The sequence below is a fragment of the Cervus canadensis genome, chromosome 2, assembly GCF_019320065.1.
Source record: "Cervus canadensis isolate Bull #8, Minnesota chromosome 2, ASM1932006v1, whole genome shotgun sequence".
Lineage (NCBI taxonomy): Eukaryota > Metazoa > Chordata > Mammalia > Artiodactyla > Cervidae > Cervus > Cervus canadensis.
The window spans coordinates 21,323,222-21,350,315 of NC_057387.1; the positions used below are offsets into that span (position 1 = coordinate 21,323,222).

General features: G+C 38.4%; 1 protein-coding gene across 4 annotated transcripts in view; it reads right to left on the reverse strand.

The window, feature by feature from the left end:
* Nucleotides 1-4,663: 4,663 nt before the first annotated feature.
* Nucleotides 4,664-27,094, reverse strand: part of LOC122435134 (flavin-containing monooxygenase 5-like) — a 39,033-nt gene continuing 16,602 nt past the window's right edge. For 3 of the 4 annotated variants that reach the window (XM_043459066.1, XM_043459075.1, XM_043459083.1), the window contains exons 4-9: nt 24,893-25,055; nt 22,781-22,923; nt 19,646-19,845; nt 16,160-16,512; nt 9,833-9,905; nt 4,664-6,905 (exon numbers count right to left, since the gene is read on the reverse strand). In XM_043459066.1, coding sequence (XP_043315001.1) covers nt 6,560-6,905; nt 9,833-9,905; nt 16,160-16,512; nt 19,646-19,845; nt 22,781-22,923; nt 24,893-25,055 — 1,278 coding nt within the window. In that variant the 3' untranslated portion in view covers nt 4,664-6,559. Of the gene's footprint in view, nt 6,906-7,660; nt 7,743-9,832; nt 9,906-16,159; nt 16,513-19,645; nt 19,846-22,780; nt 22,924-24,892; nt 25,056-27,094 lie in introns of those variants that run through there. The other variant, XM_043459090.1, reaches the window with a different exon arrangement.

The following is a 27,094-nucleotide window of genomic DNA, read 5'->3' on the forward strand; positions in this document are numbered from 1 at the left end:
GTTAACATCATTAGTGGTGGAATGATTAATAGTACCCTTGGTATGATGTAATGAGAATAGCACTTCACCTCTGTAGTTTTTCTCCTGACAATGCAAAACCCTAGCCTCATCATGAGGGGAAAATATTAGACAATCACAAATTAAGGAATAGTCTACAAAATACTTAACTACTACGCCTCAAAACTGTCAAGATCATCGAAAACAAGGAAAGTGTAAGAGACTGTCACAGTCTAAAGCAGCCTAATAATAAAGAGCATGTGATATTCTCAGTGGGATCCTGTGATAGTAAAACAACATTAGGTATAAAGTAAATATCAGAAATAAAGTATGGAACTTAGGTCTTTCAAATTGTCAAGGTCCTGAAAGACAACAAAACAGTGAAGAATTGACAAAGATTAGAGGAGATTAAGGATACATAACTACTAAATGGAATATAGGATCCTGGAACTAAAAGGGGAAATTGGTGGGAAAAGTGATGACAGTTGAATAAGTGGTTTAGTTAACAATTTTTTATGAATGTTAATTTCCTTGTTCCTTTGTTGGTATGTAAAGTCTTGCCTTTAGGGAATTTGGGCAAAAGTTATGTAAGAAATCTTTGTTTCAGTTTTTCAACTTTTATGAAAGAATGAAATCTGCGCCCCCCTCAAAAAAAAAAAACATAAAAAATTACTAAAGCAATCCAAATAGTAAAACACAGACATCTAGTACCATGATGTTTCGTAAGATACAATAGCCCAAACATGGAAACAACCAAACTGTTCATTCGTGGAGAAATAAAGAATATGTGGTGTATATACACAATGGTATATTATTTAGCAATAAAAATAAAGGAAATCCTGCCTCTGCGACAACATGGATGGATCTTAAAGGCATTATGCTAAGTGAAATAAGTAAGACAAAGAGAGAAATAGCATATGATCTCAGTTATATGTGGAATCTAGAAAATAAAACACTTAAATCACAGGTGCACAGAGAAGATTGGTGGTTGGCAGAGGCAGGACATGGGCAAAATGGGCGAAGGAGGTCTAAAGGTAAGTGCGCCATGCTTGGTAGCTCAGTCATGTCTGACTCTTTGCAACCTCGTGGACTGTATAGCCCGCCAGGTTCCTCTGTCCATGGGGATTCTCCAGGCATGGGAATCATGGTGGATTCTTTACCTCCTGAGCCATCAGGGAAGCCCCTAAAGGTAAATACTTCCAGTTATAAAATAAGTCCTAGGGATATATTGTACACCACGGTGACTATAATTAACAATATTCTGTTGTACATTTGAAAGTTGCTAACAGAGTAGATCTTTAAAGCTCTCATTACAAGAAAAAAACTGTATTAACTATTTGTAGTGATCGATCTTAACTATACTTACTATGGTGATCACTTAATAATATATGCATAAATCATTATATTGTACTTGAAACTTTGTATATTTGTATACACTTGAAATTGTATATTTGAAACTAACATAATGCATGTCAGTTATATATCAATAAAAAACTGAGGTTAAAAAATTGCTGAAAAAATCAACTACAGGAGTAATATGTATAGAGAAAGGTGGAAAGCTTGGTGCTCAAATCTTCACTGAATGAAGAGTAAACAGGAGGTCTCTAACTTCAAATAGAAGAGACGGTGGGTACTTTAAAGAAGCTGGGGAACGTGACAAAACATGAAGAAACAGTAGTGAGGACCAGGACAGCAAGGAGGATCAAGGAAGACTTGTCCCCCATCTTCTTTCCTGTGCTGAGACTGACTTTTGTCCCCCATCTTCTTTCCTGTGCTGAGACTGACTTTTTAAATCCTGTGTGTGATCGAGGAAATAAGTTATAGACAGGACATATCACTTGTGTTTCAAACCAAACAGAATATTAGAGATGACATACTGACTCAGATCAAAGATTTATCCAAGAATATTTTCTGGAAGAACGTGCTTGGCCCACAAACATTTCAAAGTGTTAAGAACCCCTCAACCTCCTGATCACTTTTTAATAAAATGGTAAAGTATTATTCACTATTTTATTTACTTTTTAAAAAACTCATTCATACTGTTATCTCCCATGTTGAATTTATTTAATTAACTAATCACTAATTTACTGAGGTCTTACTATGTTTCAGACACTATATTGGGTAGTAGGAACATACAAATTAATTATAAAGTATCTTCCTCAAAGGAAGAGTAAAATTATCTCATTCATGAATGTACTTATCATTAATATATCATACAATTTGCTAGTGGAGACGATTGGCTTAATATGCCTAGCTACAAGAGAGAAATTAACTGAGTATTTTAAGAAAAGGTGTCTTTTGACCTTACATTACCATTTCCTCCTCTCTACAACTGTAGCCTGTACTTATTCAGCAAAGGAAAAAAAATTGCTATGGTAAGTTATAGTGTGCTTTATTACAACAGCTTTATTTGTAGACTGATCAAGGGAAAAGACAGCAATTTAAATGAATGGTACTGTCCAATATAACAGTATTTCTTCTCTGAGAAAATTCCACTGGATTATGGCGCTGGGTCAAATCCTGAACCAAAGGAATATGTTTCTTTTTTCTTTAATAATTTAAGATTTTTAGAATAGTTTTAAGAAAAACTTGGGAAGATAGTATAGGGCCCCTGTATATCCCACATCCAATTTATTTTATTGTTAACATTTTACATTATTGTGGTACATTTGTCACAACCAATAAACCAATCAGTACACTGTTATTAACCAAAATCCATAGTTTATTAACACTTCTTCAGTTTTTACTTCCTGTCCTTTTTATTTTCCAAGACCCATCTAAGATACATTGCATTTAGATATCAGGTCTCCTTAGGCTCCTCTATACTACAGCAGTTTCAGACCTTCCTGTTTCTTTGATGAGCTTGACAGTTTTGAGATGGTCAGGTATTCTGTAAGATATTCTTGAACTTGGGTTTGTCTGATGTTTTTCTCACAGGTAGACTGGGTTATGGTTTTAGGGGGGAAGACCATAGATGCTAAGTACCTTTCTCATCACATCATATCAAGAATACATACTGTCAACATGACCTCACTGTTGATGTTAATCTTGATCACCCAGTTGAGGTAGTGTTTCTTGGATTTCTCCACTGCAAAGTTATTCCCCCCGCTTTTCATACTGTTCTCTTTGGAAGGAAGTCACTCTCCTCAGCCTATACTTAAGGAGTGGGGAATTATGCTACAACTCCTTGAGGGTACTGTAGTTATGTAAATGTTCAGAATTCTTCCTTTGGGAGTTTTGTCTGTTCTGCCCTATTTATTACTCAATCACTTATTCATATCAGTATGTACTCATGGGCATTTTTAATACTTTATATTATAATCCAGTACTAGTGAGGCAGGAGGTAGATTACCGTGCCCCCACCCCACCCAGTAAAGTGATTGGAGATTTATTCCCTGTGAACTGAAACTCCAAGACAAGAATATCGAGACAATTAAGGGAAGAGGTTGAGCCCTGCCCAGGCCATGTATTTCTTATTCTTGAAGCCAGGAGACCTCCTGACCACACATTCACAGAAAGTCTCCTTGAAGGAGAATGCTAAGGGATGCTCAACCCATAGGCTTTTTCCATAGAATCCAACTTGGCACACACGGGAGGATCCTGAGATATACCAAATATGAACACCGAACCAGGCAAATCAAAATGATTGGCCGAAAGAAACTGGAAGAAATGGCCCATAAAAGTAATTCAAATTGCCACGAAGGCACAACTCAGGGACTGTCTCTCTGTCTATGTATCTATCCACACATATGGTACTCTTTTGCTTCCTAATAAATACTTTTACTGGTTTCACTACTTTCTCTCTTTGTGGGAATTCTTTTCTGCAAAGCTGAAGAGCCAGGGCCTTGTCACTGACGACTGGCCTAGTGGCTAGGATTTGGTGCTTTCACCATCATGATCCAGCCTCAGTCTCTGGCTGGGAACCAAAACCCCACTTCAAGCTGCTGCAGGCCTAGGCCACTCGAGATCACTAGATTATTTATACTGTTATTCAGCTTTGGCCACTGGGACCATTTTCAGTTGGTTCCTGTGTCCCTATGACATACTCCCACCAGTTTGCTTTTTTTTTTCATTTATTTTTATTAGTTGGAGGCTAATTACTTCACAACATTGCAGTGGGTTTTGTCATACATTGACATGAATCAGCCACGGAGTTACATGTATTTTCTGGTACTACAAGAAAGCTTTCTCTCTCTCTTTTTTTTTTTTTTTTTCCTATAATATAATTAGGAAAATGATATTACTTTTTAATATAATTACAAAATAAAGATGTGGTAAATTGATGAGTATTAATCAGTAACTGGGGCTTCCCAGATGACTCAGAAGTAAAGAATTCACCTGCAATCCAGGAGACACTGGAGATATGGATTTGATCCCTGGCTGGGAAGATCCCCTGGAGAAGGAAATGGCAACCCACTTCAGTATTCATGCCTGGGAAATCCCATGGACAGAGAAGCCTGGTGGGTTACAGTCCATAGGGCCAAAAGAGTCGGACATGACTTAGCAACTAAACAACAATGACAACAAAATCAGTAACTAGGGCTTTGTATCTTGAGTTTGTTTTGAGTTCACTTTCCTATTCACATCTGATTTTTGCTTGGTTTACGATGATGGGCTTTTTTTTGTAAACTTTCATATCATACATAAAGTGAGAGAGTCAATGAACTTAGAATTACATGCTTTTTATTTAAAGAGGAAAGTGGAGTATTTATTACTGATAACTAGGAATTATGTTGTCAAAGGACTATTAATTCAACAAACTTACACACTAAAAGGGGAAAATGTATATGTTAAAAGAAGGAAATGAAAAAGAAGTGGCTCTTCATTTACTCTTGCACTAGAATAGTCTGCAGATTAGAAAATGCTAGGTCCATTTTAGAGAATTTACTGTATAGCAAAAGGAACTCTATTCAGTGCTCTGTGGTAACCTAAATGGGGAAGAAAATCCAAAAACAGAGGGGATATATGTATACATATAGCTGATTCCCTTTGCTGTACAGGAGAAACTAACAAAACATTGTAAAGCAACTACTCCAATTAAAAAAAAAAATACTAGGTCCATTTTAATAGAAGATAAATCCCAAGTATCACAAGATTTATGGAAGGCAAAAGACCTTCTCATTCTCAAAAAGTTTTTCCACAGGCAAAATAGCAGGGAATTGTACAAATATTAATAGTTTTATGATTAAGAAGCAGTTGTGGTTCTCACATTTCTGGTTCTCGTATTTATACTGGGAAAGCAGATAATTTCTAATGTTGTTTCTTCAGCTGTTCAAACGTATTCTTTTGTTAAGTCATAGACAGCAATCCCAAAATGTATTACACAACAGCGTCTTTATGAACACACACTTGATGGGTACATCCAGTACCTTTCTTCATGAAATTCAGTTTGCCCAAAAGTTAACATTGAGTTAACTTCTCTGAGGCACAAGAACAGAGCAACACTACTATGGATGAGAAAACAGACTCAACAGCAGCTCTTGGACATAAACTGGAGTCCCTGATTTTCATTTCATTTGCTTTGTTTTTCATAACTTGCAATTTCTGACATAACTGTTAAAAGTAGAATACCCCCTATATTTAGTTATCATCAATTTTAATTTATTACATAACTGACCTCTTTGAATTACCTTGACTTTCTCTGTGTGGGAGGGTATGGAGGGGAGAAAGTAGGAGTTGGGGGTGGGGGGGAAATCCAGTCACATTTGTAGGTCATACTATAGCAGTTGATGGCTACTTATCACAGTTCCTAAGACAAAGTCTTGTGTCCTAATATGAGAACTGAGAGATCAAAAAGGACTGGACTGCTAATTTAAAATCCCAGTTTTTCCAGTCAGGTTGAGCCTGTTGGCAGCTGCTAGGTTGTTAGAACGATCCATGAGCCTAGATAGTTGAAGGTAGTTCTCAGTGAGAAAGTAGAAATGTGTTGCTTAGGGGAAAAGAAGAGAAATGACCAGCTATCAGATATACCAGTGAATAGATAGTGAAATAAAATGTTTAAGTATCTATATATCTTATCTTAGGTGTGTACAACAGTTATAAGACCATTTTTTTTCCTCTTATCTCTCAGGAAAAATGCATTTAGTTATATATTAAAAACAACAGAAGATTCAGCTTCTAGTAGAAAACCAAATACTGTCAGAAGCACAGTTACATGGAGTCACCCATTTCCTATGTAGATATTGGCTTATGTTCCCCACCACAATATTTGATAAACGACAGCACACATTTATTAAGCACCTGCCACATTCCAGGAATTCTGCTAAGGAGAAACAAAGATGACTAAAAGAGTATCTAAGCTCATGGTCCAGGAATGACTGGAAGGAAAATGTAGTGAGTCATAAGAGTAAGGGAAGTAAGTCAATACAAATGAAATGCTGAGATTTCACTGTAGGGAAAAGAGGAAAAAGAATGAATGCTTTGGAAAGAGAAAGAAAAGTAGATTTCTGGACAATAGGAAAGATCTCTTTTTGGACAATGAACATTGTTCAATCTTGTCAGGCTCCAAAGGCATCTGCAGATTCAGCTTTCCAAGAAAACTGGGACCATGACAATGGAACAGCTACAGATAGGTTATAATCATAGCAAAGAAAACAACAGCCAACATAAACTTGGCCATTGTTATTGTCGAAGTCTTGGAATTATCGGTTTCAACTATTCTTGTCATTAGTGGCTTCCTGATACGATCTTCTGTGGTGAGGATCACTTTTCGAGCTCTATCCCACTTTCCAGGACCCTGTAGACGATACTGGATTGGAGTACAGGGTCCCCAAAATAACTGGAACGCCAGTTTGGGGTCAGTGAAGGCCAGGGACAGCAGATTGGGCTTGACGCCCACCAGATCAGCAAGCTCATCCATGGTACTTATATAGTCTCCCTGAATGGTATGGCGTTGGCTTTCCACAAACCTGAAGCAGAGAAGACAGAAACCATGGCCTATTAACAATTCAATCAATCAGTGCTTTCTGAGTGTCTGCTATTGGCTCAATATTGGGATAGGAACTGTAGAAAACAGAGAAGAAAGCAAAGACCCTGTCTCTATCCTTAAGGACCTTATAATCTATTGGAGTAGACAGGTACACATGAAACAGAGAAGAATTTAAGACTTTGTTAAATCATGTGGTTTTAGGCTGATAAATAGAAATGTAGAGGAGGGTAGTTGAAACAGAGCTATGATAAGTTCTTGAAGGATATGGAAGAAATAGATAAAGTAAGAACAAAGAAGAGAGCATTACAAGTCAAGGGAATGGCATAGTGAAGGAAGAAAGCAAGAATGAGGATAGAATGTGAGCACAGAATATTCGTGGGCACTACCTACAGTAGAGGAAGCATGTTGTAGAAAATAAGGGTGGATATATGGAAGCAAACATAGCAGATCGAGATACAGAGGACTCTGATGTTGTCAGAAAGAACCCACCACAAAAATTCTCAAGTTTGGGATCCTCACTTACTTTATGAGGGAGGTGATGGTAGAGTCCAAAGGGCAGGACTTCCCAGGACCAACATTAATTTGGAATCCTGAAAGGAGGGGGAGGATGACTTATCCTACAAGTTTCCTCCAAATGGAACCAGATGGAATGATTACACCAAGTGCAGATTTGAAGAGCAAAATGGGCTTTGGGGAGAGAAAATGTGGTAACAGTACAATACCTATGTGAAAAGTACATGCTGAGTCGCTTCAGTCGTGTCCGACTCTTTGCGACGCTATGGACTGTAGCCCACCAGGCTCCTCTGTCCATGGGGTTCTCCAGGCAAGAATACTGGAGTGGGTTGCCATGCCCTCCACCAGGGGATCTTCTCAACCCAGGAATTGAACCCACATCTCTTACATCTCCTGCATTGGCAGGTGGGTTCTTTACCACTAGTGCCATCTGGGAAGCCAGTGGGATTTAAGAGCTAACTGATGACTTTCTCTTTTTACTTTCTATAAAAAAAGAAAGAACAGTGGGGCAGAAAAAAATAAGAGAAAAGTCAAGTCAGGTTAACTGTGATTAGATGGGCTTACTAGAAATCCAAAGAGGACAGGAAAAGGAACTTCCCTGGCAGCCCAGTGGTTAAAACTCTGCACTTCCAATGCAGGGCAGTGCGGAGAGGAAAGGAGGGTATGGGGTCAATCCCTGGTCAGGGAACTAAGATCCCACATGCTGTACAGCGAAAAAACATTTCTTTAAATAAAAATAGAAATGCCAAAAGAAACTATAAAAAACAGGGCAGGAAAAATGATAGAAAATAAATTTGAAATAGAACTGGTAAGATAGAATTCCTGAGGAACTGATAGATAGGCAAAGGAATTGATGAAATGGGACTAAAGTTTAGAATAGAAGAAGGTAAGCCAGGAAAGAATTTGAGAGTTTTCCCTTATGGGTGTTGTGGTAGCTCATGGGTTTACAGGCATGTAGTGGGTCAACAACTGTAGTATTCAGGGAGATGTCACAGAGATACACTAGTACCTGCTTTGTAGGATTGTTTCAAGAATTAAATAAGCTCATACATGTAAAACACTTAGTATTTGCACAAAGTTGACCCTCAGTAAAGGTTAAATATTATCCTTAGGCACTGCTCACAGTCGGAAGGTAAGTCAAAGGAAGGAAGGAGGAAAATTGAGATGGGGTAATAATAAATATATTTAAATAATATAATAAATATAATACCTGATGTAAATATAATTGATAATAAATACATACTAAATCATAAATATAATAAAATAGTTAAATAATATAATATTGTGACCCCATGGACTGTAGCCCACCAGGCTCCTCTGTCCGTGGAATTCTCCAGGCAAAAATCCTGGAGTGGGTAGCCATTCCCTTCTCCAGGGGGTCTTTCCAACCCAGGGATGGAACTCAAGTCTCCTGTACTGCAGGAAGATTATTCACCATCTGAGCCACCTAGGAAGCCCAATAATAAATATAATTAATAATGAAAATAATAAATAGTGCCAGGGAAAGAAAGCACTCCAAGCAGGAAGAGGTGTTAAAAAGCACCAGACAGTAGTGAAAGAAAAATTAAGTTGTTCATAGATAACTCTTAGGAGAGCAATTGCAGGAATAAGGATGGAAGTTACAACGGAAGGAGAAAAGGTGCCAATTTACAGCATGTAATACAGAATGTTTATATTGCTGAAGCTTGGCAGTGAAAGGAAGGAGGAAAACAGGGGGGCACCTAGAAAGGGTATCAGGGTTAAATAAAACCTTTCTCTTCCTCCCAGAAGGGAGAGTTACACTGGTATAATCACATAACTGAAGAAAACCATGTCTTTGGGCATGGGGTGATTGTGCCTCTGACTTTTAGGACTTGATCAACATCAACTTTGTTCAAATAAAAATCACCCAGTGAATAAGTTTAAGTTCTGAAACTCAGATTGCTAAATAAGCACTGAGCACCACCTTCCCAGATCATATAGACTGTTCATACCAAGAGCGACTGTGGCCTCAGTATGCTGTCACAGGCCAGCCAGCAAATGACCTCTGCAGATCTGCAAGTCTACCTACAGATTTCTAATTTGACCGTATCTACCTCTCATTAATTCATCGCTGCCCCTCCTTTCTCTGGCAGCCAGTGATTCTTGCCAAAATAACATACCTGGTTTTCTCTCCATGTGCTTTTTACTACTTGACTTTTCTTTTAGGCCCTACACGTAGGATTTTCTTCAGCTCTTCTCTCCTTTCCCATCCATACTCAAATCATTTGGTGGTATTTCTCTATTCTGTTGTCACAGACTATTATTTCCTTTCCTTCAAAATATCTAAATCCTTAAATGAACACAAGGAAAATAAATATAGTACAACATTGCCCTTCTTAAGAATTGAGTGGGAAAAATTGGGAGAATTCTTACTGTTTTGCCATAGCCTCTTGAACCTTAGCTATTTCTGTCATCATTTCACCTTTGGGGGGCAATGTCTTTAACCCTAAAGAGAAAAAAAATAAAAAATTTAAGTGTAAAATGACCTCAGTATGAATAATAATCCTATTAACAATTACCATGCTCTGGAGAATTCAGGGGAATACAGGCTAGTTTTCTGTACCAAGGAAGTTACACATTCAGTTGATCACCTTACCCTTCCACCACCAGAATATAATCATATTAACTTTGGTAGCTTACTCTTTCCCACTTTGTCTTTGGAAGAAATTTCTCCTAATCTGCTTTCCAACCAATATCTGCCTCCTCCCTAAAATAGTCTTTCAAATGGGAAATGAGATATGGACATGAGAAAATGATAAAAAACTATATGAAAAAGTAGGCTCAAAGTAAAAGGGTGGGAGGATGATGGGAAACACATCTGTACTTGGACTCAATCACAAAGGGGCTTTATACCACAGAGAGAAGGAAGTAAAAATAAACTGTCAATCTGTTTTATGCCTTAAGTCCCTTGGGAAATAAACCTTACCTTATAAACTTTTTTATTTGGTGAGAGTGAGGGGTAAGGTCAAAGGCAACTCATAATACCCAGTCTTAACAAATAAATTTATGCACCAATGCACAGAGTTCCAGTAGCAGGCATTTAACACCAACACCAAGGACATGGCTAGACAAAGGTAAGAAAGCACTAACATGGAAACTCTCAATTTCAATGATTAGCTTTATGCCCAGAACTTATAGGTACTATGCCATATAGAAAATTTGAGCCAACTCTAAAGGTACTCAGACCTTATGCCTTTGCTTCTGCTGTTTTCTCTGTCTTTTTTTGCCTTCCCCTTTATTCCTTATTTGTGGAGAAAAAGCCTGTTCATTTCCTCCCTTGGCTGTATCCAACTCTAAACCCAACTCTAAAGTGAAGCCCAGCGTGCTACAGGCCATGGGGTTGCAAAGAGTCAGACGCGACTTAGGGACTGAACAACAACTGTAGAGTTCAGAAAACCACCAAAGCTGAACTTGCATTCATTGAATAGAGATTTATTGGCTGCCTCCCATGTGCTAGGCATTGGTCTAGTCTTGGAAGACAAAGGCAAATAAACTTGATTCTTTCATTTAAAGAACTTTCAGGGGACTTCCCTGGTGGTCTAGTGGTTCAGAATCTGTCTGCCAATGCAGGGGATGTGGGTTCAATCCCTGGTTAGGGAACTCAGAACCCACATGCGGCAGAGCAGCTAAGCCCTCGCACCACAACTAGAGAAGCCTGTGCCCTGCAAGGAGGACCCAAGGCAGCCAGAAAAACAAAGAGCTATGTTTGCTCTTAGTGGGTTAAGCCAGCTAGAAGATCTAGAAGATGATAGGATCTAGAAGATGAGAGGATATATGGTAAAAGTAGTGAAAGAGGGGCCTGAAAATCCAGCATGTGAAGTAACTTGTGAAGGAACTTGAATGCCATGCTATGACATAATGCCTCCTTGTGATCCAGAGAATTGTTTCACTTCATATGGTTTGCAAAGGAAGAAAGTTACTAAATGAAAGTGCAATTCTTGTAAGGTCTCTTGAGAGGTTACAAAAGAGACAAAGATAAAAGAAAACTAGATTTTGGTCAAGGCAAGCAAGCAGACTCAGTGTTCCAGAAAAGGGTGTACTATTTCCTTAACAAGAGAATAGTAATTCTAGAGAACAGAGGAAGAAAGGAAATGGGACTTGTTAGGAAAGAACACGTCAGGCAAGAAGACAGGCTGAGCCGGGCATGTGTGAAACTAGCTGATTCTAAAGGCGTAAAGTCAGCACAGTGAGGGTATAACTCAGAGATGAGAAAGGCAAGAATTTGGTATGTAGAGTGTAGGGGTATGAGTATTAGAAAAAACTCAGGGTTCCTTTTGGAAGTTTGATAAATTTATAGGGATTCTCTGATGATTCTTTCTTCCAGTGTTGAAAGCTGGAGGACTTAGCACTAAACTCTGCTAGCATAGATAACTGGGCTTTTTATACTATTCCCCTAAAATCCCTTAATCCCACAGCCATAATGCAGAATCTTCCAAATGCTTTTTCCCTAATCCTCTCAATAGTTCACTGATTCTGGAAGAGTCTCAGTTGTTTGTTCAAAGTATACTAAGGTGCTGTGGCCTATTTTAATGCAACTTTTTCCTCTTACTTAATTGACCCACGTAAAAGACCCACTTAATATGACTGGAATTAGCCAACTTAATGGGTTACTTGCATTGGATTGCTGGTCCAGCGCTCAAGGAATACAAATCTACTGGATAGAATTAAAGAATTAAGAAATGAAAGAACTCTGGGAGTCCCTGGGAGTCCCTGTGGTTAGGACTCCATGCTTCCAATGCAGGGGGCATGCGTTTGATCCCTGGTTGGGGAACTATGATCCTATGTGCCCCATGGTGTGGCCAAAAAATTAAGAGAAAAAGAAGAAAAATGAAAGATCTTTGGGGAAATCTGGAAAAGCTTTTTTTTTGCTAATCTTTTTTAAATTTTTATTTATTTTAATTAGAGTCTAATTACTTCACAATATTGTGGTGGTTTTTGCCATACATTGTCATGAATCAGCCATGGGTGTACATGTGTCCCACCATCCTGAACCCCGCTCCCACCTCCCTCCCACCCCATCCCTCTGGTTTGTCCCAGGCCACCAGCTTTGAGTGCCCTGCTTCATGCATCAAACTTGCACTGGTCATCTATTTTACATATGGTAATATACATTTTCAATGCTCTTCTCTCATATCGTCCCACCCTTTCCTTCTCCCACATAGGCCAAAAGCCTGTTCTTTACATCTATGTCTCATTTACTGTCTTGCATATAGGGTCATCTTTACTGTCTTTCTAAATTCCACATATATGCGATACTATACTATATTGGTGTTTCTCTTTCTGGCTTACTTCACTCTGTATAATAGGCTCCAGTTTCATCACCTCATCAGAACTGACTCAAATGTATTCTTTTTAATAGCTGAGTAACATTTGACTGTGTATATGCACCACAACTTCCTTATCCATTCTTCTACCAATGGATATCTAGGTTGCTTCCATGTCCTGGCTATTGTAAACAGTGCTGCAATGAACACTGGGGTACATGTGTCTCTTTCAATTCTGGTTTCCTCAGTGTGTATGCCCAGCAGTGGGATTGCTAGGTCATATGGCAGTTCTATTTCCAGTTTTTTAAGGAATCTCTACACTGTTCTCCAGAGTGGCTGTACTAGTTTTCACTCCCATCTATCACCATTGTTTCTTTTTCTCTACTACCATGAGGTCTTCACCAGGGAAGAAGCTGTAATTTTTATAAGAACTCTGAAACAGTTCAGTTTAGTCACTCAGTCGTGTCCGATCTTTGTGACCCAATGAATTGCAGCATGCCAGGCTCCCCTGTCCATCACCAACTCCCGAAGCTTACTCAAACTCATGTCCGTTGAGTCAGTGATGCCATCCAACCACCTCATCCTCTGTTATCCCCTTCTCCTCCTGTCTTCAATCTTTCCCAACATCAGGCTGTTTTCCAGTGAGTCATTTCTTCACATCAGGTGGCCAAAGTATCGGAACTTCAGCTTCAGCATCAGTCCTTCCAACGAATATTCAGGACTGATTTCCCTTAGGATGGACTGGTTGGATCTCCTTGCAGTCCAAAAGACTCTCAAGAGTCTTCTCCAACACCACAGTTAAAAAGCAACAAGTCTTCAGCACTCAGCCTTCTTTATGGTCTCTCCCAGCCATACATGACTACTGGAAAAACAATAGCTTTGACTAGATGGACCTTTGTCAGCAAAGGAACGTCTCTGCTTTTTAATATGCTGTCTAGGTTTGTCATACCTTTTCTTCCAAAGAGCAAGCGTCTTTTAATTTCATGGCTGCAATCACCATCTGCAGTGATTTTGGAGCCCAAGAAAATAAAGTTTGTCACTGTTTCCATTGTTTCCCCATCTATTTGCCATGAAGGGAAGGGACTGGATGCCATGATCTCAGTTTTTTGAACGTTGAGTTTTAAGCCACCTTTCCCACTCTCCTCTTTCACTTTCATCAAGAGGCTCCTTAGTTTCTCTTCACTTTCTGCCATTGGGGCAGTGTCATCTGCATATCTGAGGTTACTGATATTTCTCCCGGCAATCTTGATTCCAGCTTGTGCTTCATCCAGCCTGGCATTTTGCATGATGTACTCTGCATATAAGTTAAATAAGCAGGATGACAATATACAGCCTTGATATACTCCTTTCCCAATTTGGAACCAGTCCGTTGTTCCATGTCTGGTTCTCACAGTTGCTTCTTGACCTGCCTACAGATTTCTCAGGAGGCAGGTAAGGTGGTCTGGTATTCCCATCTCTTTAAGAATTTTCCACAGTTTGTTGTGATCCACACAGTCAAAGGGGCTTCCCTGGTGGCTCAGCTGGTAAAGAATCCGCCTGCAATGCAGGAGAGCTTGCTTCAATCCCTGGGTTAGGAAGATCCCCTGGAGAAGGAAAAGGCTACCCACTCCAGTGTTCTGGCCTGGAGAATTCCATAGGGTCGCAAAGAGTCAGACATGACTGAGAAACGTTCACTTTTCACACAGTCAAAGGCTTTTGCATAGTCAATAAAGCAGAAGTATATGTTTTTATGGAATTCTCTTGCTCTTTCTGTGATCTGACAGATGTTGGCAATTTGATCTCTGGTTTCTCTGCCTTTTTTAAATCTAGCTTGTATATCTGGAATTTCTTGGTTCACACAAAGTTAAAGCCTAGCTTGAAGGATTTTGAGCATTACCTTGCTAGCATGTGAAATGAGTGCAATTTTGTGGCAGTTTGAACAATCTTTGGCATTGCTCTTCTTTGGAATTGGAATGAAAACTGAACTTTTCCAGTCCTGTGGCCACTGCTGAGTTTTCCAAATTTGCTGGCATATTGAGTACACAGCACTTTCAAGCATCATCTTTTAGGATTTCAAATAGCTCAGCTGGAATTCCATCACCTCTACTACCCTTGTTTGTAGTGATGCTTCCTAAGGCCCACTTGACTTAACACCCCAGGATGTCTGGTTCTAGGTGAGTGATCACACCATCATGGTTGTCTAGGTCATTAAGATCTTTTTTGTATAGTTTTTCTGTGTATTCTTGCCACTTCTTAATATCTTCTGCTTCTGTTAGTTCCATAATGTTTCTGTCCTTTATTATGCCCATTTTTGCATGAAATGTGCCTTTGGTATCTCTAATCTTCTTGAAGAGATCTCTAGTCTTTCCCACTCTATTATTTTCCTCTCTCTCTTTGCATTGTTCACTTAGGATGGCTTTCTTATCTCTCCTTGCTATTCTTTGGAACTCTGCATACAGATGGGTATATCTTTCCTTTTCTCCTTTGCCTTTCACTTCTCTTCTTTTCTCAGCTCTTTTTAGGGCTTCCTGAGACAACCATTTTACCTTTTTGCATTTCTTTTACTTAGGGATGGTTTTGATCACTGCTTCCTATAACAATGTTATGAACCTTCATCCATAGTTCTTCAGGTACTCTGTCTATCAGATCTGATCCCTGATTCTATATGTCAGCTCCTTTTTAGTACCTCAAATGGCACATTTTCAAATCCCTTAACCATTCTTATCTCTCTCCTTTTAATGTACTCCAGTTTCACTTTTAAAATATCTTTAGGTGTGGTCTGACCAGTTTAGAGAAGAATGTTGTAAATTCCAGGGTATTATAGTTTTTTAATGATGTCAGGTATAATTAAGTCTTTTAGAAGCCACATTATTCTGCTAATTCATACTGAACCTACTACCCCAAACCCCAAAGTTTTTCTCATGGTCTCGTAGCCAAAACTTTCTGAAAAAGGGAATATAAAGGGGGAAAATTGAGCATTTGAGTGGCTGAATCTTCTATATTCTGGACTAGTCTTTACCTGGTCTTAATTTTTTGCTGAAATCAAGTCACACACTTCTATATTTGACTTTCTCTAACTATAATAGAAGAATATTGCTTCACAAATATGTATCAGTTTTCTAACATCTAGAAGAGTGGATTTTAATCTGGAGTGCACATTGTAATCACCTGGGGAACATTGTCTCAATGATTTTATATCAGCTCCATCTCAGACTTATTAACTAAATACCACCAGCAAAACATGCCTATTTTGGGAAATTTTCCCAGGAGATTTTGCTATAGGTCCATGGTTATAAATTACTACTTTATATTCCCTCAAAAATTAATTTTTGAGCACTAACTTTGTGCCAGGCACTGTTATAATCATACATACTATCTGACTATTTACAAGCAACAACATAAACATAATTAAATATACTGCTAAGTAATTAGGTAATCATCTTACATGGTCACTTACCTTTAAATACTTGAGTGGCCCAGCGTCCTTGGAGCTCTGAAATGGGCATAATGGCACCCAAGGGCTGGATCAAGCCTATGATTGCAAGAGTTGGCTTTTCAAGGTCAGGAGGGAAGACCTTTTTATACAGGGATACCTTGTTTTTGACTACTTTGACAGAATCTTCAAGAAAAGGAAATGCAAAGCTATAGCCTGTAGCAAAGATAACAGCATCAATGTCATCCTCCCTGGAGCCGTCCTCAAATATGGCTGCTGTCTCTGTGAATTCCTTCACATTTGTTTTCACCTTCACAAAGCCAGAAATTATACGGTTTGGCAGGTCATCATTTACTGTTGGATGCTGACTGAACACTCTGTGAATGATGATAAAGAAGGAGAAACGAGAGAGATCATGAGAGAGAGAGAGAAATCATTACCATGTAGATAAAATTCTGCTTTGATTGAGGTGGTTAATCAATATGCCAATAGTTTCCCTTTATTCATGAAATTTGGGAAGGGTCTAATATATACCAGCTTGATAAAGATAAGGATGATCTCAGAGTAGATGTTGGACTGTGGGAGGCATTGAAAGGGAAGATATTGGAGAAGTAAGGGAATTATGGTCTTATTTGAAAAGTACATGTATGGTTTCTCAAGGAATAATAATGCTCTTGGTGATATAATAAGGCCAGAGTCTAGTGGTTTCTATCCATATGTCAGAAAGTCTGCAGAACTGTATTATCAGCATCCTATTGAGTCTCATTTTAGTTTCAAAGAACCAGAAGGTAGACCTGAACCATCATTTTCCAAACTGTATAATGAACTACATGTGTATAGTAATCTACAGTTATAAACTGATTTTACATACATGAATGTAAACCTAATGAAGGAGACAGGCCAGTCATCACTATCCAGGTTTTATAGATGAGGAAACTGAGGACTAAAGAAGTTAAGTGACTTGCCTAAGGTCCCGCAGCCTAGGACTTTAGGATTTATATCAATACGGTTTTTGATGAACTCCCTTGAGATCCTCTGGCTATGGTAAGTAGTGTTTCCCAGAAATAGCATAGGATAAGGTGACAAAAAAATAAGACAGGTTTGCAGAGTTTGGACCTTTCTAAAAACAGTCTGAATCCTTGGATACTGTGTTAACAGGCTCTGAGAATCCTCAGCCTGTCATGTTCAGACAGAGCTGGCCTCTTCTCAGGAACTGGGCTGTTTAAACAGTATTACTGGCTTGCTGCATTTAGTAATTCTTTGACTCAAACCTTTAGGTTTGTGATTCTGTTCTCATTCTAACCTTATCATTTCATCTTTCTCTCCAAACTCACTCCTTTTCACTAACAGTACCACAATTCCACACTGTTGCTCAAATCACAGAACTGTGAGTCTTACGTCTGGTCACCAAGGCCACCCTTTCTCCTTTAGACATCTTCAGAATAGTTTTACTCATTCTCTGTTTCACCCGGACTGTGAGAGTTGTCTTCAGGGTCTCCTGCTCCATCCCCCTTCAATCTGTGTTCTACATTATTTTTGGAGTGATTGTTCAAAAATGTATTTATTATTATGTCACTCACTTGCTTAAAACCTTTCGATGATGGCTCTGGACTGTCTTCATTCTAAACTTTTTATTTTATTTATCTCCAGCAAACCTGGACATGTACCCAGGCACTGTTCTATCTCTGCCTAATAGTCTAGCCTAACCAAACTAAGTGCAGGTCTTACAGGATAATGTATTTCTTGCTATTCTAAGACCTTGTACTTATAATTAGAATGCTACTTCCTTACCCTATTTGTTTGACTATCTCCTCTGTTATTTCATAAAGACTCAGTTTATTTTTGTGATTCCCAAAGTTTTGGCTGCTACAGTTCCCATAATTGGGTCAAATAAATGGCTGAAAGTTTGTTGGAAAACACACTCTCCAAGTATCATCCCACTGATTAATTTCAAAGAAAAAAAAAAATCTTTACAGAAGAGGAACCTGGTAGCTACTACCAAATCCATGTGATCAAATTTAACATCATTAATATGCAATAACCTGTGGTTGTTTGGTTCCTGATGTGATCCACCAAGAAGGCACAACATAACCTATGAGTATTTGCACCAGAACCATTTAATCTAAATATAATAGAGGAAGAACAACTATGAAAGTCCAACTTTAGAGAGTTGCTGCAAAACAAATGGCTTCAATTCTTAAAAAAAAAAAATCCATGTTAAAAGAAGAGAATTATTTCAGATTGAGAGAGATTAAAGAGATATGACAGCTGAATGCAATGGTGTAATACCTGACAGAATCCTAGATTTTAAAAATAAAAAAGCTACAAAGAATTCCCTGGTGGTCCAGTGGTTAGGACTCTGCACTTTAAGCCATGCAGTGTGGCCAAAAAACAAAAAGCTACAAATATCATTGAAACAATTTGGGAAATTTGAATATGCAATATATTATCAATAGATAATGGTACTTTATCAATGTTCAGTTTGCTAAACATAACATATTATGTTTATGTAAAAGAATGCCCTTTTTCTTAGGCAATGTATGCTAAAGAATGTACGGTAAAGTGTCTTATTGACTACAAGTAGTTACTCTCAGACAGTTCAGGTAAAAAAATGTATGAATGCATGCATGTATACATAGATACTATATATGTATGGATCTGTATACCTCCAGAAAGAGAGAGAAAGGAAATATAGTGAACTGTTAATAATAGGTCAGTCTAAATGAAGGGTATATGGGTGTTCATTATACTTACTATTTTACAGCAAGTAAATCTAAACATTAAAGAAATTAAAAGTTGGAGGGAGTAAAAAGCATTTAAAATCACCCTCTGGAAATGCCATCACAGTCCACTTCTGTGTGAACACTTCTGTCCTTCACAATCTCCATGCATTTCTCTTATCATATCATATTCTACCACCTGTCTTCTTGTTAGAGTATTTAAAGAACTAGCCATTTCTCATTTATTACTTATGTGATCTTGGGCAAGTTAGTTTCTCCATGTAAATTTTTATATTTGCAAAATGGAGATCAAAATAGTACCAACCTATAGGGCTACTGTGAGGACTAAATGAGATCGTGCGTGTAACACATTTAGCACCGTGTTTGTCTTATATTAAGTCTTCAAAAAGGTAAGATGTTAGTATTACTATTAGGCCTTGAGTCTCAGTATTCTCAAGCCAGTTTAATGCTTGGCTCAGATGCTCAGTTGTTTGTTGGATGAATGAAGGATGAACTGCCCTCTGCTACCATTTTATTGTTGCTGTTGGGCACCATGTAAAAAGAACTTGTACCTTGGAGAATGATAAAATGGTTAATGCCAAGGAGAATTCTAGATGGAAAATTACAGACCAGTAGATCTTGGACTTCTGTGGGGGCAAGGTAGAAATCTGATTTCTGACTCTGCATCTGCTTCATGTACAGATAGAGGTAAGCTCTACTGTTAGCCTGTGGGCACAGCCCTTATACTTTGCCTTGGCCATCACTGCCAACTCCAAGCCTTGGAACATACCTGTGTTTAGGCTTCAGGCCAAATATTTCATGATTAAACCTTTGGTTAATCTTTTTTTCCAAATATCTATTTGCTGCTGATTCACCAACAATCTTCTTCAGCAAAAGATTAAATCGAGATGAGAAAACTATATCAAAAGGATATCCATAGTCCCCTACACGATTGAGGATCCAAGCCCCTCTTCTGGTGCTGAGGAAAACCTGAGGGATGGGGAAAAAATAATTTTTGCTTTTGCCATTCTCTGAAGAAATGGGAGCCCATTTTTTTCAAGATGAAGTTCAAACTCATTAATCTAGCTTTTTATTCCCTGCCCATCTCTTTATTTATTTAAATTTCCTGCCATTTTCTTCTCAAACACTAAGCTTACAATTAAATTGGTATATTCACTGGACAAGAATATATCTTGCTGTAAACTACCACTGCATTTCTGTTTAATGTCATTATGCCTCCTTGAAAGGCCCCTATTCCCTAACTTCCTCAAAGCTTACTCCTTTTTAAGATCCAGAATCAAGTCTCCCTCCTCCACAAGATACCACTGATCATTCTGGCTGATAATTTTCTCTCCATTTTCTGAACTTCTCTAGCACTTATCACCTGTCCATCTCATTTAAAATCAGGGAACAGTAAAGCTGACAGCAAGTGGACGTCATTTAATCTAAAACCTTCAATCTTTTCTTGGCCTTTGACGTTGTTTGCATTATTACAAAAAACATCAATTATACTGATATTTAACATTGTATATTCTGATTTTTGTCTTTCCGAATGTATTTTCTCCAAGGTGGAAGGTATAGCAGATACATATTTTAGCTCCCAGCATATCATCATCACCACTTCCATTCATTGAGAATTATAACCCGTTAGTCACTGTACTAGGTTCTTTATCTGTATTTTTATTTGATCAATAAATAAATACCTCTTGAGGTAGGTAATGTTATGTCCATTTGATGGATGAGAAACATGGAGAAGATGAATAATTTGCCTGAACTCATATAGCTACTAAGTGGTAGAGCTGAATTTCTAACCTAAGTCTTACCTACGCCAAAGCTTGTGCTTAAGAAATGTTTCAGTTATTTAAGGGAAGAACTGAAAATTGCAAGTAGAACAACAGGGAGCTGGTCACTCTTTCTGTGTCATCTGCTGGCTCAAGTCCACATTCAGAGCTAATAGAAGTTTGGTATTCAGCTACTTGGCAAAAGCATCACTTTGTCTATGTTATAACACTCTCTAGAGATAGTTCCCAGGGTTGTAAGCTATTTAAGTACATTGTTTTGGGGCTTTTCTTGTTTTTCTTTTTTTTTTTTTTTGGCCATGCCATGCAGCAAGTGGGATCTTAGTTCCCCAACCAGGGACTGAACCCATACCCTCTGCAGTGGAGTCTTAACCACTGTACTGCCAGGGAAGTGCTTGTTTTATGGTCTTTTGTTTAAGTCCTCCTGTTAAAAGGTGACCTGTCTACAGAGGGATGATCATATACTTCATACGTGTATTCTCACCAATGGTGACCTTAAGCACGATCATAATTAAGCACGTTTATGTGTCACAGTTGAAGGAGCATGCATGGTCTTAGGAATCAAATGATTTTGTGTGCAGTCTATATAACTTTTAAAGTACAGGTTATAAGTAACGTAAATGCTCAGAGCTTCAGTTTAAAAGTTCTCAACCAATACATTATAAAGCAATTATCCTCCATTTAAAAAAATAGTAAAATGTTCTCTATGTATAAAATAGTGACAGTAATACATATGTCACAAACCTTTATCAGAAACATAACCACCTTACCTCCACCCACTCTTGCTACCTTGTTCTTTGGCAATTTATGGTTCTTCAGTGCTTGTAAGGCCAAGCTTCTCTATAGCTGACAATTTAACAAGCCAATGGTATTAAAGAAAGCTCATGCCTTGGGTCCCTTCCATATACTTTGAACATTCTTTTATCACAACACCCACATACATTTTTACCCTTTATTATTTATATACCTGTTTCCTAATAAATGCTTATTGAACTAATTCATGGAGTAACATATAAAATCAATTTTGTGGTGATAGATGGGGATAAACTTGAGAAGTGTTATTGAATGGAGTTTCTAGGTAAAGGTCATTTAACAAAGTTGTGGCATTAAACTTCTATTGAACACATGCACACCCATGGAGGATTCAAGTCAATGTATGGCAAAACCAATACAATATTGTAAACTAAAATAAATAAACAAATACATTTTTTAAAAAAAGGAAAAAAAATTTTTTAATTAAAAAAAACTTAAAAAGCTTATCTTTTTTAAATAAATAAATAAAAATAATTTAAAATGTATGTTTAAAAAATAAATAAATAAAATGTATGTTTAATTAAAGTTACTGAAGAACAACCAGGCATATAACTATGCCAAAAAAGTTATGATTCCATAAAGACATGAATCTTTATGATTCCATAAAGACAATGATGTCTTTTTCTAGGAATTTATAATGAAGATACTTTCTTCCCAGTTCAAAATCTATGATACAAAAAAAAAAACAAAACCATCAAGGACATAGAAATGGCTTTACAGTGGATGTTATTCTATGTTAACTAATTGTACACAGAAGCTGGGGAGAGCTGCTTGCATGTGCTATCATATGGATGCTTTTCATACTGATGTCCATGTTGTCTTTAGAGGATTAGACTGCTTTTTTTTTTTTCATTTGGGGAGTGAAGAAGAGCAAAGGGGGAAATTCCCCTACCAGCCTATGAGTGAAAAGTTTTCAATGACCCAGTACACTTTCCTTCAAAATAAGAGCTTAGCACTTATGCTAGCCAACAGGTGGTCCACACTGTGGATGCCGCATTCCAACAAGCTCTCCCAGCAATCACTTGGTCTTACAAAGCCAGAGGCACACTCCGAAGAAACAGCTGAGTGAGATTATGGGCACAGTCCTTGGCCATGTCTGAATTCCTTAGAGGGAGGCCAGATGAATGATGGAAATCGTAACTTGTAACCTGGCTCAGTCACATCATCAATCATGATGTTGCCAACTGAGGCAACACAACCAATCCCTACATTTGCCATTGGCACAGATGGGCTGTGTGCAGGTATATATACTCTGTTGGGTCCACCTGCAGCTTCCTTGGTGAAGCAAAGTAAATAATTTTACTAATGCAAACCTGTTTGGCCCTGTGGCTAATTTCCACTGCCAGGTCCCCTCCAGAATTCCCAATGCCAATTACAATGACTCTCTTTCCAGTGAAACTCTCTGGATCCTTATAATCTCGACTATGGAAGTATTGTCCTTTGAACTTCTCAATTCCTACAAGAGAAGGAAAAATAATTACTGGGTAATGGTTTATCTGATTTACTTGTTAAATCATTCAATTGTTTTTGCAGTGTGTAGAGTTTATGCATATATTCTCCATGTGTTCTCCTTTTATTCAAGTGCACTGTCACCTGTTTGAATATTTTTGCATGTTTCTTTTCCCATAGCCCCAGAGTCAAACCTTGTGATTTCCTTATCATAAGTAGTCTGCTTAACTCAGGATCTGTTTGTATTTTGGACTTGTGGACTCACAAATCCAAACTACTTCAGAAAACCTCCATTCTCTTTGGCTTTTCGTTTTCTTCTTTTTTTTTGTAGTTGACTTATATCAGTTCCAGATGTACAACACAGTAACTTGATATTTTATAGATTATGCAACATTCAAACTTATTACAATATTATAGTCGCTTAGATGCTCAGTTGTGTCAGACTCCTTGTGACCCTCCGGACTGCAGCCTACCAGGGTCCTCTGTCCATGGGATTCTCTGGGCAACAACACTGGAGTGGGTTGCCATTTCTTTCTCTAACAATATTATAGTATTTTGACTACATTCTTTGTGCTGTATATTATATTCCTTGTGACTTATTTTATAATTAGTAGTTTGTATTTCTTAATCCCCTTTGCCTGTTTTGCCCACCCCACCCTCTCTTCATCTTCTGTAAATACCTACTTCCATTTCAATTGTAGTATATATGTTTTTTATATACTCTAGAGTATACATAGAATCCATGTGCAATGCAGGAAGACCTGGGTTCAATCCCTAGGTTGGGAAGATCCTCTGGAGGAGGAAATGGCAACCCACTCCAGTGGTAACACAAAGAGCTGAAAACTAAGCAACTGAGCACATACATAGTATTTTTTTCCCCTCAAAATGAAAATCCAGACCAAAGACTGTAATTTAACCCTTTCTTTAAGCTTTGTTTTCTTGCTTATAAACTCAATATTTCTGTTTGTTTCCTCCATTGCTAAAAAAAAAAGTCTTCATTCAGGATAAAGAGATGTGGTACATTTATACAATGAAATATTACTCAGCCATGAAAAAGAATGAAATAATCATTTGCAGCAACATGGATGCCCCTAAAGGCTGTCAAACTGAGTGAAGTAAGTCAGAAAGACAAATATCATATGGTATCTCTTATATGTGGAGTCTAAAAAAATTGCACAGATGAACTTATTTATAAAACAGAGAGTTATAGAAAACAAACTTACGGTTACCAGTGAGGAAAAGTGGGGGAGGGATAAACTGGGACACAGGGACTGGCATATGCACACTACTGTATATAAAATAGATAACTAATAAGGGATCTCTGGTGGCTCAGTGGTAAAGAATTCACCTGCCAGTGCAGGAAACACGGGCTCAATTCCTTGGTTGAGAAGATGCCTTGGAGAAGGAAGAGGCAACTGACTTCAGTATTCTTGCCTGAGAAATCCCATGGATAAACGATCCTGGTGGGCTACAGTCTATGGGGTCGCAAAAGAGTCTGACACAACTTGACAACTAAACAGCAATAACAAGGACCTGCTGTATAGCCCAGGGAACTCTTTTCAATACTCTGTAATGACCTGTGTGGCAAAAGAATCTAAAAAAGAGTGGATATATGATTCACTTTGCTATATAGCAGAAAATTCTCAAAACACAATATTTAAATCAACTATACACCAATAACATTTTTTTAAAAGCCCTCATTCAATCTAATGCAGATCAACTCTTTTTATCCTTAGAAAAACTATAATCATTGTGAACTAAATATAAAGCCTTCTAATGTTCTTCTAGTCCCCCATGTTACTGTTACCTCTACCTCCCAAATATTATTAATACAAGTTACCGCAACAGTTTTCAGGAGAATATGCAGAATTAGGATAAGCCTTATTTCATCCCAAGGTAGGAATCACTCAGACCATTCTTTAGGGACCAGGTCACAGGCATGGTTCAAGGGTCTTCCTGCTTAGTAGGCTACTTACCAGGGAAGCTTTCCAAGGGTAAGTGAGCATAGGTGTGATGGCCAGTGCAAACCATAACTGCATCGAAGACACGCGTCTCCTTTTTCCCTTCAGATTCCGTGACCACCTCCCACTGGCCTGAAGTGGGGAAATCAGGCTGCTTCTTCACACTGCACACAGTGGTCTAAGAAGAAAAGGGGTCGCCACAGGGGACTGAAGCCACAGCCTATGCAGTGGTCATCTTCCCTGACAGGTCTGTCTTTGCAGGGGGTTACACATAGGGCAGATACCACATAAGAGGGCTAAGGCAGGGATATTTGATTTTCATACTCTACAAATAAGAACTTTTTCTGTTTGGGGCTACGGTCAGAGTGAGAAAACTTTCACGAGGCAAGCTAAATAAAACAGAGTTGGCAGACTAATGTTGCACTATCATCTCCTTCTAGAAGAGTACAAATGACTACTTTTCTTGGGCCATGCCTCAATTGGTAAAGATTCGGCCTGCAATGCAGGAGACCAGGGTTCGATCCCTGGGTCGGAAAGAATCCCCTGGAGAAGGAAATGGCAACGAACTCCAGTCTTCTTTCCTGGGAAAATCCCATGGACAGAGGAGCCTGGCAGGCTACAGTCCATGGGGTCACAAGAGTAGGACGCAACTTAGCAACTAAACCATCACAACCACCACTACCTTGGTCAGAGTGAGAAAACTTTCATGAGGCAACCTAATTCAAACGAGTTGGGAAATTAACGTTGCACTGTCCTCTCCTAGAAAAGTGCAAATTCCTAGTTTCATTAGGCCATGCGTGTGTGTATGCTCAGTCACTCAATCATGTCTGACTCTTTGTGACCTCCTGGACTGTAGCCCACCAGGCTCCTCTGTCCATGGGATTTTCCAGGCAAGAATACTGGAGTGGGTTGCCATTTCCACCTCCACGGGATATTCTTGACACAGGGATCAAAGTCTGCTGTGTCTCCTGCATTGGCAGGTAGATTCTTCACCACTGTGCCACCTGGGAAGCCCTTCTTGGACCATACCCTAAGGCAATATGATACCTGAATAAAATTTGGGCTTCTCTTGTGTCTCTAAGACACTCAATGCACTAAATGCCTATTCCTCCCCATACTCCCAGACATCCTGAGATCCTCTGATGCCTTCTTATCTCAAGTTCTGATCTCACTGTCTAATCTTAAACATGTGACTGAGCTAATAAGGCTCCCTTTCCTAATAGAGTAGAAAAACATCTCAGTGGCTCATGTTTTGTGTAAATGTACTTCTTTGACTCCCATAAATGCCCATTTTACAAGTAACTAGAAAGAAAGAAGATACAAGATGGGATAATCAGTGGTACAGTTTTTAGCTTTAAAAACAAATACAGGTTAGTCTACCTAGTCTAAGGAAACATTAAGTGTATGTCCTATGTGCTTCTAGGATGACCATAATGCCTTGATGGACTTATAGAGATACCACTCTTATATACCCAAGTGATCCTATATTATTTATAGTTCCTCTCTATTGTGTTCTTACTTTTACACAGGCTGGTGCTTCTGCCTGGATCATCCTTTTATGCTTTCTTCATTTGGAGATACTCACCCTTCAACTTTTAGTTTGGTGTTACCTCCTCTAAGAAAACGTCCTGGGTACCTGATAATTCAAGCTCTGATGGGTAAAGTGTCCCACCTCTGAGCTGCAATGTATCTCAGAGCACTTATCACCCTGTCACTCTGTATTTTTATTAATTATGCTTCCAATGAAATTTTCACTTTTCTGTCTCTTTAACTAGACTGTTAAATCACTGTTTTTTCTTTTGTTGGTTTTTTTTTTTTTTTTGGTATTTGTTTCTTCACTGCTTAATGTGGTAACAGACCTAAGTGTTTTTAACAAGTGAAGAGAAGCACCACTAGGCTGTAAATGACTGACTTTGGAAGTTGTCACTGGATATTGCCATTTTTAATTTTGTTGTTAAATAGAAAAAGAAATGATTTAGTAGAATGATCAGAAAGTAGAAGATTTGGGCTTTTTGCCAGCTGTCAGAAATACTGGTTCTTTTATGGTCATGGCTTAAAATGATAGAACTATCATGGAAGATTTTACAGCAGGAAGGAACCAAGGAGGTGATATACTACAATCATCTTGTTTTACAAATAAAACTAAGACATATCAAAGTTGAGGAACTTACTTGCCTGAAGTCACAAGTAGATTAGCAGCAGAACAAAGACTAGAAC